Source organism: Struthio camelus, chromosome 2, assembly GCF_040807025.1.
Source record: "Struthio camelus isolate bStrCam1 chromosome 2, bStrCam1.hap1, whole genome shotgun sequence".
NCBI lineage: Eukaryota > Metazoa > Chordata > Aves > Struthioniformes > Struthionidae > Struthio > Struthio camelus.
This window is the reverse complement of record NC_090943.1, coordinates 106,609,930-106,622,698: the sequence shown is the minus strand read 5'-3', so window position 1 is coordinate 106,622,698 and position 12,769 is coordinate 106,609,930. Positions and strand designations below refer to the sequence as shown.

Genomic DNA, 12,769 nt, shown 5'->3' with positions numbered 1-12,769 from the left:
AAATGTAGATGGCAAAAATATGGAGGGCATTACAGATTAATATTCATAATGAAAAATTTCTACAGATATACTATGTATTTGGTGGAGATGTATTTTTTGGTGCTGCTACAGCAAAACAACATAACATGGTGGTTATGGATATTAGATTAGTAAGAAGGCAGAAATCTGTAAAACTTTAAAAAGGCCTCTTGCCTAGTAGTTGTATATAGTCAACAAGTTCATATAGCAAACAAGATATGATAATTATTTGCAAAAAGAAAAGCTATAGATACCAGGTGCATACTATCACTTTATAGCTGCTGACCAGAAATAAGATGGGGAAGAGGAGAACGTTTCAGCTTTGAGCAGAGGTAGAAATGGTGAATAATAGTGGCATAGAATGCTATATATACACAAGAAGCTTTTTTTTTAAATACACATTCTCAGTTTAATAACATATTATTAACCAACCTCCCACCCCCCAACCCACCTGTAAAACTACTACATCAGTTCTCATCTTAGAAGGGATTGGCCAAATTCTAATTCTTTTCTCTCTTTACTTTTAAAGAAAATGACTAAACTCTTGTATAGCTTGTATTGTATTATGTAAAAAATGTATTATTGCCTTTATTAGCATAGTTTAATGGAAGAGCTTACTAGTAAGGACAGTTCACTATTACTACATAGACATTGCATGGTTAGTAGTACTTTGGAACAAATAATACTATCAATCATCAGAGGTAAAGTTTCCAAAGTTGTAGTCAGTATAAATTGGGGGGTGAGGGGGAGAACCCCACCCCGCACCTGAAGCTTGTACGGTTTCCAAGGCCTATGCATTGTATGTTATAAGAGAAATGAAAAAGTAGAGGCATAACGAGTGAAAGGCAAAACCAAGGTAAGGATCATATTGGGTCTCTAGCAGTAATTTAGTATGTTTCACTAACACTTTTGTAATTGCTCTGGCTGAAGTTCAATAAAAACAGCTGAAAATGGCAGTGGAAGAGTTTGTATGGCTCTAAAATAAAACATGGTAAATTTAAAGTAAAACGAGTAACTGAACACACACCTCTAAGTGGAGACCATTTGAGGAACTATGTAAGATATTTCGCATCAGAACATAAACTCAAGCTAGCAACTGTCACTAATGATCTCTGATGGTAGAGGTACAAAGGTGGTCAAGAAAAAAAACTATTAACTTTTGCTACAGTTTTCTGTTAGGTAGTTAGTGTTTACCATTATACAATCTCAAAACAACTAAAGAACAGAATCATTAATTTTGGCATCCTAGGATGGAAAGTGCTAAGGATAACTTAGTTTATCATTTGCAAGGAGTTGAGTTTAATACATGTGAGAGAGAAAAAAGAAACAATATAATAAATTTTAATAAAATTAAGTTCCTTATTTGTAAATTTATTTATTTGCCTCGTCTTCAGAGCAGAAGTAAATATAATGAGGAAAAATTAACATTAGACAGAGAAAAGCCTTATGCTAAATTCTGAACACGTTCATTTGATCTTCTATACATAAGGTTCGAGTTTTTCCCTCCCTTAGCCAGCAGAAGGCAATTATATGTTTAACCAAGTACATAACAAAGTTCTTGGGTATATCATAGCAAAAAAATCACATCGAGAACTAAACATCAACTGTGATGTGGTTCCACGCAGTCGAAAACCAGAGGAACAGACAAGTCAATACCAGCCCCAGTCAGACCGCACCAGAGCTGCCTCCTGCGGCCATGAACTTGCACCGCAGCTACGCAAAGGCTTAGACAAACACCTGTACCTTCACTGCACACTACACTGAATTCTTGGATGCTTTCTCGAGAGCACCTTAGTATCTCACTTGAACAGATGATTATTGTTGTAACTTACCAACATAACTCAGCTTGAAAAACCGTCTTGGTGGATAGAAGAATCAATAATGATAACAAAGACTAAAGTGGAAGATAATGTTAGAAATTTAATGAAAAAGGGAAATGATTTGCTATAGAATGACCAGACACAGTGATCTTTAGTTTCAGTTGATTAACTAGTATTTTAGCCTGAACAAATTATGGCATACCTTTCTGAAGTCAAGAGGGAAAAACAGTATAAAATACAGCATAGTCAGGTAAGTGCATAGGCTTTTCCTTGCCATCCAGTCATGAACGTCTCTTAAAATTCCAATACAAATCTGGGTGTCCTAACTACTTTGTCTCGTTTCTGAATAAACTTTGACATCTAAGCACGTATCTGCAATTAGTCTGGGCACAATGCATTACTAAAACTGTCCCAGAAGTTAGTGCTTGCTCTTCCAAGCATCTCTTGTGTGACATTTACATTAGTTGGATTTCCAAATTCTTCCTAAAGTTTATAATAATTGTTCCAGGCAGTAATTTTCCTGAAAATGCAAGAGATTATTTGTTCCAGTGCATTAAATAATGTGTTAAATGTTTAAACAAACATTAAATTCAATGCTAAGTTCACTTGTCTGGTGGTGTATGGTACTTACCTGTTGATACTTGCCTTTTTAAATTTTTTTTAACCAGACAAACCTAAAGTGGCTTTGAGGCCTGGCTTACAAATGAAATGACCCGTAATGAAACTGGCAATTCAGACCAACTTATTCATTCTTAGGTCACGCATCATCCATTACTACCTGCTATGAAAAGAGGCCAGTCTCCGTTCCCAGTATTGTAAAGGGAGAACACCAGATTTATCACTTTCAGCTACTTAAAAAGCAGTCATCTCCTCATGGAAAGTAAGTTTTATTCACTTCTGTCATATGCAATGATTTAACTGAGTTTTTAGGAAAGACATTCAGCCTCTCCTAATGATGCTGTATACCATTAAATAGCATAAATGAAAATAGTTTGTTGCAGGTTCTGTTAATGTATTAAAAAAAAAATTCATTAGTACACCATTTTTGTGACTTAAACAGTTTAATGAATATATAAACAAAGCACATATAAAGCAAAAGATTAAAACAAAATTGTTGTTACAACCACCATAAGCTATAACAAAAAAATTTTACAAGTCTATGACTTACACAGGTTTGTTTGTTTGTTTGTTTGTTTTTTTTTACAAAAATCATCAAAGCAATATCATTCCCTGAAAACTAAGACTCAGAAATCAAAGATCACAGTTAAGTATTTCCTTTAAGCACGTCATCTACTAGTCAAACTAGCACTGATTTAACTACTTTTCAAACTCTTCATGGTGCTGAATGTATTATATATTAAAGCTTGGACAAAAGCCACGAATAAAGTTCAGACCCCAGAAGAAAAATAATGCATGAATAGTCTGACAAATATATAGATCCATGGCATTATTTAACAGTGGTTTCTACACTTTTTTGGTTGTGCATGTTTATCACAAACTTGTTTGTGGATCCCTATGACCGCATTTGCACAGACCGCTTTCCAGGTAGGCTTTGGGACTGTTACTTCCAAAATGCTGACCCTAAATCACAGTTCTGCTCAATTTGAGCAGGGCTTAGTGCAGTACTCCAGGTACCGAGTATCTGCAGGAAAGGGAATTCCCTGCATCCACCTTCTGTATTCCTTGCACCCAAATACCTTGTATATTGGGAAAGAAATACTGGAGCAAGGCTTCATACAGGCAACACGTGAGAACATTACATGTTCACATACAAACCTGAAGCAAAAAAGAGAAGTGCCTTCACTAATATAGACTTTAGTCTTTCAGTAAGTCAGGCCTTGGCCTATTACTTACTGTCATTCACAATAGTCTGGTCTGTTGGATTTGTCACATAAATGTAGTTTAAGTTTAGTAAGTTAATGCCTAATGTTAAATCAGGACATAAAAATTCTTGTTTTACAATCCAAACTTTACTAGGGAAAAAAAAAAACCATAAACAATGGAATTGCAGAAGCATAAACAACTAATTTAGTTGCAGGCCTTCCCAAAAAGGAAACAAAATAGCACTTAGTACATACGGAAGTTGAATACAGACTGGTAGCTAGGAGGCATAGAGATAGGATCATTTTAGCATAAGCTTGTTTATACTCTTTACAAATGTGTAGATAAATACTCCATAAAGATTAGAGCAGAAATAATTTGTAATTATGCTACTGTGTTGCATTAGGAATGCTTTTTAAAATGTCTGCACTGCAGTTTCTTTTTTGTCCCCCTTTTAAATCTTTTTTAATACAATTGAAACTAAGCTATGTACAACAATAGTATTGTCTGGAATAGTCTACCTTAAAAAAAAAAATCTTACAAGTACAAAACTCAAGCCGCTTTTGATTGCGTTTCAGTTAGTTATCAACTTTTGATGGGGCAGGGGTGGAGGGGACAATGGCAAATGCATTTGCTGCCCCTTAGAGGAGAGAACTGTACGATCCAGTGCTTCCATTTTTATTAACTCCTGCGGGCCTCCCACGTGTGCTTAATTTCACTTTGAGATCCCAAGATAAGGGAGAACCTGCTCCATGGGAGAAAAGGAGGCCACACCACAGTTATTTCTTTGTTCCTATCCCACCTTTCCTTACACAATAGTGAATATTATCCATTCATGTACTTTTCAGCCATGCCTGTAAGATGAAAATGCCTCCACACAGAATTTATAATGTGTTTTGTTTGAATGTCAACCCTATACGCGTACAAAGAGCAAGTGTTGCCTCTGCATTCCTGTGCTTGTTGGTGTGGGTAGGTCCGCTACGTGCTCCTACTGGGCCATGGGGTGGCTGAGAGAGGAAAACACTGCAAGAAAGGCAGCTGCAGTGTTGCTTTTAAAATGCCTCAAGACTTAACCACAAACAAGTGCAAACACCCAAACAAGACAGCCCCAGGAATTTTCCTATGTCAACTTTCTGAAATTTATTCTTTAAGGTGCTTTTAAATGGTATTTTATTTACCAAAGACCTGTTTACTTAGTGGAGTTTGGAAAACTGCCAAGGGACTTTATTCTTTTTCAGCTATTCCGTGCATACCTTCTGCATGTTCTCTTTCTCTGACACGCTACAAAATTTAGCAAACGACAACTCTTTAGGTTTTAAGTACAAATAAGACTATAAGCCATTTAGACTTCCTCTTTACACACATGTATAAATAAATGACACCACAAACCGCCCTTGATGCAAGAAACCAAAAGGCATTGATTTAAAGGCTAAAATAAATAGTAGTTGAAATAACTGTCTGGCACTTGCTCAGTATTTTCAACACTGAAACTCTCCTACAGTAGGATCCCAGGATTGATTGTGTGTGTGTGTGTGTGTGTGTGCGCGCGCGTGTGTGTGTGTGTGTGCGTGCGTCAACTTTATTGTTGCAGGAAACAGCAATAGCGATGCTTTGGCACTCAGTGCCAATGTGACTGAGTTCTGCCAAGATAACAAAACAACAAAACTTCTCTGTGCTTCCAACTGAAATCTGCAAGTCAGGACTTTGTAACATTAAAAGTACTTCTAAAAAAAATTACTTTTGCCAAGTAAACAATGCTAGAATTGTCCATAATTCTGTACTGTTTTGCAGATATGTAAGTGCATGTCTCAAAATAACAGTTTGCTGAAGAGCAACAGAGATGAGACAGCCAGGTACTAGAGGACAGAAATACCATCTATGTAGAGATCTGCAGAGAAATCAGAGATCATGTTCACACCAAAGGATGAAATACAGAAATGTGTACAACTTGCAACCATTTTTAGTCAGCCTACTAAAATGTGGTTTTTTGTTTTGTTTGTTATTGCTAAGCAAGAATGTACATACCTCTATATATTCTGTATGCAGACTCTGTATTTTTGGTATCATTTCATTTCCTTGGTGTATATTTTTTTGTTGAGGAACACAGTATATGAATAGAATAGCAAGAGTTGAGCTAGCCAACAAGGTTCCCAATTACACCAGTGTTAGGAACAGTCTGTGATATTTGCAACAACAGTAAGAAAGAAAAGCATTCTTTATTCTCAAAGCAACTACTTGTTGCATGTTTTAGCTACTATATGAACATTACATACTTACAGCAACATCTGTGTAACTGCTCAAGGTTTGTAATGAGCCCTGCTGTCCCCAGTTTGTGAATGGGAGAAACGGAGATTAAATATATAGCTTTCTTATTATTGGATAACAAGTGTGAGAAACATCTACCGTTCTGGTTTGAAGGTTCTAGAGTATTTTTCATCCCGTGCTCTATGCGTTACAACCACCCTTTGGGGGCAGGGCTCCAGGGCATGCTGTGTTTCCAAGCGCAGAGCTGTGAGGTACAGCAACAGCCTGCAAATGTCAGCTGAGTGCAAGTCAAATAGCTTTAAACCACAGTCGTGGCACAATGTTCCAATGCAACACAAGGAGATCGCTCATTTGGGAAGCCTGCAAGTACTAACCCATCCCCAGAAGCACCACAGGTTAGAACTGTTGAGCAGATAGCAAACCTTGTCACAGATCATTGAAAAATTTGAGCCCAGCCAGCAAGAACGAGCATTGCTTTTTTTGTAACACACAAAATTCGAGCAACTACATCAAACAACGCATTTAGATAAAACAAAGTTTTTACAGCCCTACAGGGGTAGTTTCATTCAAGTGCTTACGTAGCATGTGAACACACAAACACAAGACTCCACTTATCATTTATATGGCAAAGGCTGCAAAGAACATCTTAAATTTTGCTGCTCAAAAGTGAACATGTTATCTGCATCCTTATCAAAGGATGCAAGTTAATCCTGGAACAGGAAAGAACACAAGTATCTTTTCACTGACACTTTTTTTTTTTTAAATTCATAATGAGGTGTTTTGCTACTCAATTTCTAATATGAAATGTTTTGAAATAAGCCTTCATTTCCCACCATGATAAAGCAGCTGGGCTACCTTGTATACCTGGATTTCAGGATTATATTTGCTAATCCATCCCCTTTGCAGTGCTATCAACTGATCTTAAAACATCCTCTTGTGCAAGCAGCCTGAGAATACAGAATCTGGCCATAGCTCTTTTTAGTTGTCTAACATCAGCTTCCAAGTCTGTTCCTCAGTGCCAAACTAGCTAGAGATTGTCTTGCGTTTAGTGCTTTCGTTCAGTTCAGTTTCGCAAATGTTTAAAAAACAACACACAAAAGCAGACTGAAGTTTCTCTAAATGGCACAGCATACAAATGCATGTAATGCACCTCATTAGATGTTCATTAAAAATACCTATCAATCAGTAACGTTTCTAGAGCCACCTGAATTCCTTGTTAATACCCAGAAATAGCTCCTCATGTTTCCCAGATCTATGCTTTTTTGTTGTTTTCAGATTAAAGCCAAATGTTAAGTTACGCAACTGCGAGTACCCTCCTGCTGGCTAAGTCAACTCTTGCATTAGAGTAGTTAAACCTTCCTTTTAGTCCCACCCTTCCTTTTTAATTGTACTTTATTTTGCTGTAGCTGTGCAGTTCTCTATTCCTCAGAGCTCACCTTGCCCGAGCCCCTCCGGGGAACGTGTCTTTCGCCTCCAAAGAATCTGCCCAGCGAGTCAAGTAGACCCGAGTCTCTGTGCCTTGGTGATCCATGCCTAGCGTGGTCTGTAGTGCTCGCAGAGGCCATTTTTGATCCGTGCCGGAAAGAGGAGCGCTTTTGTGAAGCCATCAAATCCGAGTTCTCTGAAGCTGCTGCACTGTCCTCTTGGATGGTCTGTAGCTCGTCTGACTCAGAGGGCCGATCTTTGAAGGTGTTGTCCTCTCTCCCTGGGGCATCTCGGGAAAAGAGGCGGATCAAGTGGGGGCGACCGGTCGTGTCAGCTGGGTTGGCCTCCCGCCAGGCATTCTTCGGGTCTGCTGTGCCTTTGGGGTCTGTCACCGCTGGGCTCGTCGTGGAGGTCCCATTGTTCTGGTTCACATCTGCCTCTCCTGCAAACAACAAGGATGAGATATGAATACAGGCCTGTGACAAACAGAGCCACGCAACAATGCTGCTTTCTCTCCCTTGCCTCGAGTTAGTCATTTCATACAAAACCCGTAATATGCGCGGCTGTAATGAAACTATGTTCTCGTCCCTGACAGCCTTTAAGAACATTAAGCTATCTTGGGACTGAAACGACGATGATGTTCACACAAAAAAGTTTGCTGTAGTTCTAGGTGTTTTTTTTTAAATTGGAAATATTTGTAAATAGATTAATACAGTTTATTAGAAGGTCAGTTGAGATATATTTTATTTATGTGGAAGGCTTCCCGATGATAAGGCTTTCAGTTACAACGTGTGGACAACCAATATTCCAGTACTTTCCCTTGAAAAGGGGAACTCTTAACTATTTTTTTTTTCTTCCTCAAAACAGGAAGAAGAAAAAAAAAAGCAATGTTGAAGGACGGCCCTCTTCCAACAGCATGTTTTCTCTCCGTTACACTGGAGCTTTTGTACCTGAGTGTTTTGTCCCAGTTTGGAATTTTTCATTCTAACTTGAACCTACAATCAAAAAAGGTTTAACGAGGTGGGTTTTTTGTTTTTTAAAAAACTACTTTAATTGTCTTCACATAAAAATGAAGTGGAGAACAATAACTGAAATCTCTGCCTGGCCTGACACAAAAGTTTTCCTCATGGATGATTTCAGAATTCTGCATACAATGCCCTACTGCGGATCCTGAAGGCCCACTGCAAAACTGTCCAATTTATCATGTAGTACTTATGTGAAGGGAAAAAAAATTCTCAGAAACAGATGAGCGCTCTGTCAAGAAAGGCGCCACCACAGACCTTGTTGGTGTGAGTGAAATGTTGGCTGGCTTTTCAATATTTGTGTTCTAACGTTCTCAATAAAATACCTGGGGGAAAAAAAGACAGCGTATTTAACCCTAAACATCTGCTTTAAGCAGTAGTTAACTCCCTCTACCCTTATGAGCAACTCCAAAGGAAACAGTACCCCCCCCCAAAGGAATACCACAAGTACCTCCAAGGAACACCACAAAAATACTCAGTAGTCTCGTGCTTGAAAAGTAAGCGATTAGACACCTCTCACACTCACCCATGTCAGACAAGATAAAGTTTTTTAGAGTTAACAGGGCTTGATGTTACAGAGATAAGTTAGTCAGCCATATGTTACCTGCAGTGTCTTCTGAATACCTCATTCAATCCCAATTTGATTTGGTCCTTGTTGCCACGAGAGGGTAGGACCTGGTAAATACAGTTAGGTTTTCAAAGTGCTCAGGGCTCAAGCACTTTGCTGATTCATCAGAGCAGTTTCAGACTTTATGGCAGTCATTTTGTATTGCTTTTCCCACCTGCACACCATAAAGAAATCTTTTCTCATTTAGGCTCAAGAATTATTCTTAAATAATTTTACGGATAGCCACACAAGACGATAATGATGGTTTCTGCAGATATATACCTAGTGTTTGTCAGGTTACAATTTGTTGTAGTCAGTCAATCAGCTACAGTTCTGCACAGCTTTTCATATACAAAGATAACACGCAATTCAATTGTGCAACTTTAAACACTACCTCAATGATGTTGGGGAACTTCAAGAAAATTCTCTTTCGTTAACAAGTCTGAATATATTTTTCAGGAATACAATTCTATTTAACCACTGCTAATTGTCACTTAAGGCCACATCAGTTGGGAAAATGAAAGTATTTGCTAACAAATTTAGAATTTTTGGTTTTCCTGGTGAGAGAAAAATTGAAGGGGAGGGGGGGAACTGCTTTCAAATTTACTAGAAACTATTAAATCCCCCAAAGAGTTTTCTTGTTAGAATGAAATAGAAAGTAACATCGATATATAGCACTTTCTGAAACTGCAAAACATATTAAACAGCAGCTATGAGCCTAGATTCTATACCATAATAGAAATTCATTCAAGGGGGGAGGGAGGAGAGAGGGAGGGAGGGAGGGAGGGAGGGAGAGAGAGAGAGAGAGAGAGAGAGAGAGAACAAAACAAAAGAGCTATTGTATTTAATTAAATGCATTAACAAAACACCAGAGCATCTGCATACTAATATTTTTTACAACAGTTGAGCTTTGTGTCACTGAATACAGTTATTTGTAAGCAACAAAGAAGGGTATTTGTGCCACAAAAGTAGCTTCTCCCAGTGCATACGCAGTGAGCTATAAAGTATAAATCTTTTGTGTATGCTCTCTTTTAGTAATGAAAGCATGCATTTAACTTTTCCTCTAGATTTTCTGCACTAAGACTTCTCTAGCATTTAAAAACGTATAGTAGAGAAACATTGTTCATATTTGAGCTAACTAATCAGTCTTCATGTGCATTTTGAGAAACAGGTGATTTTAATAATGCCTTAAGAATACCCAGAATAGGTCGTGTAAACACGTTTGTTCATTTAAAAACCAATATTTTGATTTCTTACACTGAAGGAATAGCCTGTTATGAGTACAATGCCTACGACACTGATTTCCCTTCTTTATTTCTCCTTGCTAGATGAAGCTTTGCTTTGAAAAGGTTACATAGCACTTAACCAGAAGAGTTACCCTTCCTGCAGTGCGTCAATTGTTGCCCAGGAAGGAAGAGGGCTTCAGGCACTTTTTTAAATCCTCTTGTAAAATGGGTTAATTTTAAGTATAAGCAGATGGCATTGCCATAGCCTTTATCAGAAGGGTGTTACAGTGCATACTTGTCTGTTTACAGTTAAGTGAATAAAGTCACTGAAAGCTGTGCAAGGGAGCCACACGCCAGCCAGGGGTTTGGCACTTCCCAGGAGCAGCCTCCAAGCGCAAGGAGCACTCCCGGGGGCAATGCCACCTTCCCACTCGCCCTCGCGCAACGCAGATCTCGAGCCTGCTGCTGGCGCAGATTTCCCTGCACACGTCGGTCACCGAGTGAACGAGCCATTTGTTCCCTGCATCCACAGTGACTCCCAAAAAGAAGGAATAAAGACAGACCAAAACGTCTGACCAGTTTGTTAATGAGACAAAATTTATGGATGGAAATCGTAAAAGTGTTTTTAATCAAGCCGGATTAAACCTAACCCCTGTTACCCTTAAGAGAGGTTAGGCCACATCAATATACTTTTCAAAACCCATTTGTCTTAATGCTTGGTATGACATTAATCGTTTATTTTGCTTCTCAAGGAATAGGGTACAGCTCTTTATATAAACCTCAAATTAGCCAGGACCATGTGGTTCAAACTTTTAACTCCTGTCAAGATTCATGGAGCTCTGTTTTATACAAAGCACTATCTGTGACAGATTCCTTGGAAAAAAATGATGTTGCCTTTTGGGTCACTTGGTAGACCTGCTCTACGATTTTCCCTCCTTGTGCATATACAAGTCTGTAGTCGCCTTCCATACAGCTCAACCACCTCCTTCCAGGTTGTCTGCTAAGTGCGCTAACATTTTAAGTAAAAAAAAATCTGGCGGGTTTTAGATGTGGGATAATTTTTTAATTATTATTTTTTTTTTTAATTTTGTCTCCACCCCTTTCTAGTCTTGCTTTCTTGCAGCTACTTGTAATTCCTCTACACCAAAGCTCCCATTCTTATTGCTGCTTCCTCTACAAATGCTCTGAAATAAATGAGGAAAACACAGCTGATAAAACCTAAAGCATTTTCCCTTACTTTGGATTCTCAAGAGAAACTTAGATAGCATACTGGAAATATTGACTGTCATGATATATGGTAACAGCTTAAATATTTGCATGAAATGCAAATGATTAAATACTATTTCCTAGTTATAAACACTAGAAGTAGGTTAACTAAATTTTTAAGACTACAAATATTTTAATACACTGTATAGTAACTATAGGTGACTGTTAATGATTAATAATTTCCTTTTTGTTGTCCCTTTTTTATCAGCATATGAACATGAAAAAAATTGTCTCATTTTAGGGACCTTTTCGATCAACTTTTTATTTTTATTTTCTAAGTGTATTGATATAACGTGATTTTCTTCAGTGTATGAAATAGACAGGTATTTATCCCGTACTATTTAACACGATGAATTTCTTTTGTCCTATCCCTCCTATAATGAGACAACTGGGTAGTCAAATATAACACAGTACAAGTCTCATAATTCTGGTGCAGCTGAATTTCAGTATGTTGCTGAAATGCTGACACTAAAACAGTATTAAAGTAAAACATCTGGGATTTTGCAATGACTTACCTGTATTTAGTCATCAGAACAGCAGAAGATTAGACTTTACACCTAAAAATTGCACACCTTTGTAACACCCAAGATTTCAATATCTTCACTAAGCTGTAGTAGTAAGCTGTATGTGCAGAGTCATAGTAATAGTCTGCCTTGTATTACTTTGAGAGGCTGAAAAAAATACTATTCTGGAAAATGTGGCTTTTAGGAACATTCCTGGTACTATCAAGACGTTTGGAAAGAATGAAAGGATAGAAAAAGCAGGTCCGTGATCACTACATGTGGGCTGCAGTTGAGGGTCACTGGATTCAAACTGTATTAAGATAATAGTGTTTCTCAACATTTTGACTTTTCTTCTTAGATAGTTTTTTAGAAGAAGGAACTTAAGGAATTACTTAGCAGTAAGTGTAGCATGAAGCACCACAGGGGGCCCTAATTCAATTGTGGTTTTAGATACTATCATGAATTTGCATAATTTCATTTTTTCCTCCAATATCACACACACCTCTTCACACGCTAAAGTTCTTGAGTAGCTGAGACAACGGAGCTTTGTGCATGCACATAAATGAGGAGTTTGAACACAAAGCAATAATTACATACAGTGATATACTATGAAAGTCAGGATCAAATAAAAACCAGGCCAATTCAATCTTTAATTTCCTTGGAAATAGGATTCAACTATCTGCTGCTCAGCAGCATCAAGTGTCCAAGGGCAAGCATAGCAATGACTTTATACTGTGCACTGGTACAGGTCATCTGTCAGAAAATAACAAGGTCAGTAGTGGCTTCTAGGCAGAGC

At 38.0% G+C, this 12,769-nt stretch overlaps 1 protein-coding gene across 9 annotated transcripts in view; it reads right to left on the bottom strand.

Annotated features, from left to right (window-relative positions):
- The window catches only part of MBP (myelin basic protein), a 125,904-nt gene that overhangs the window by 16,723 nt on the left and 96,412 nt on the right, over positions 1–12,769 (bottom strand). For 6 of the 9 annotated variants that reach the window (XM_068932021.1, XM_068932022.1, XM_068932026.1 and 3 more), the window contains exon 4: positions 7,361–7,791. In XM_068932021.1, the coding sequence (XP_068788122.1) occupies positions 7,361–7,791 (431 nt within the window). Of the gene's footprint in view, positions 1–7,360; positions 7,792–8,629; positions 8,698–8,975; positions 9,016–12,769 lie in introns of those variants that run through there. The other 3 variants (XM_068932019.1, XM_068932020.1, XM_068932027.1) reach the window with 2 other exon arrangements.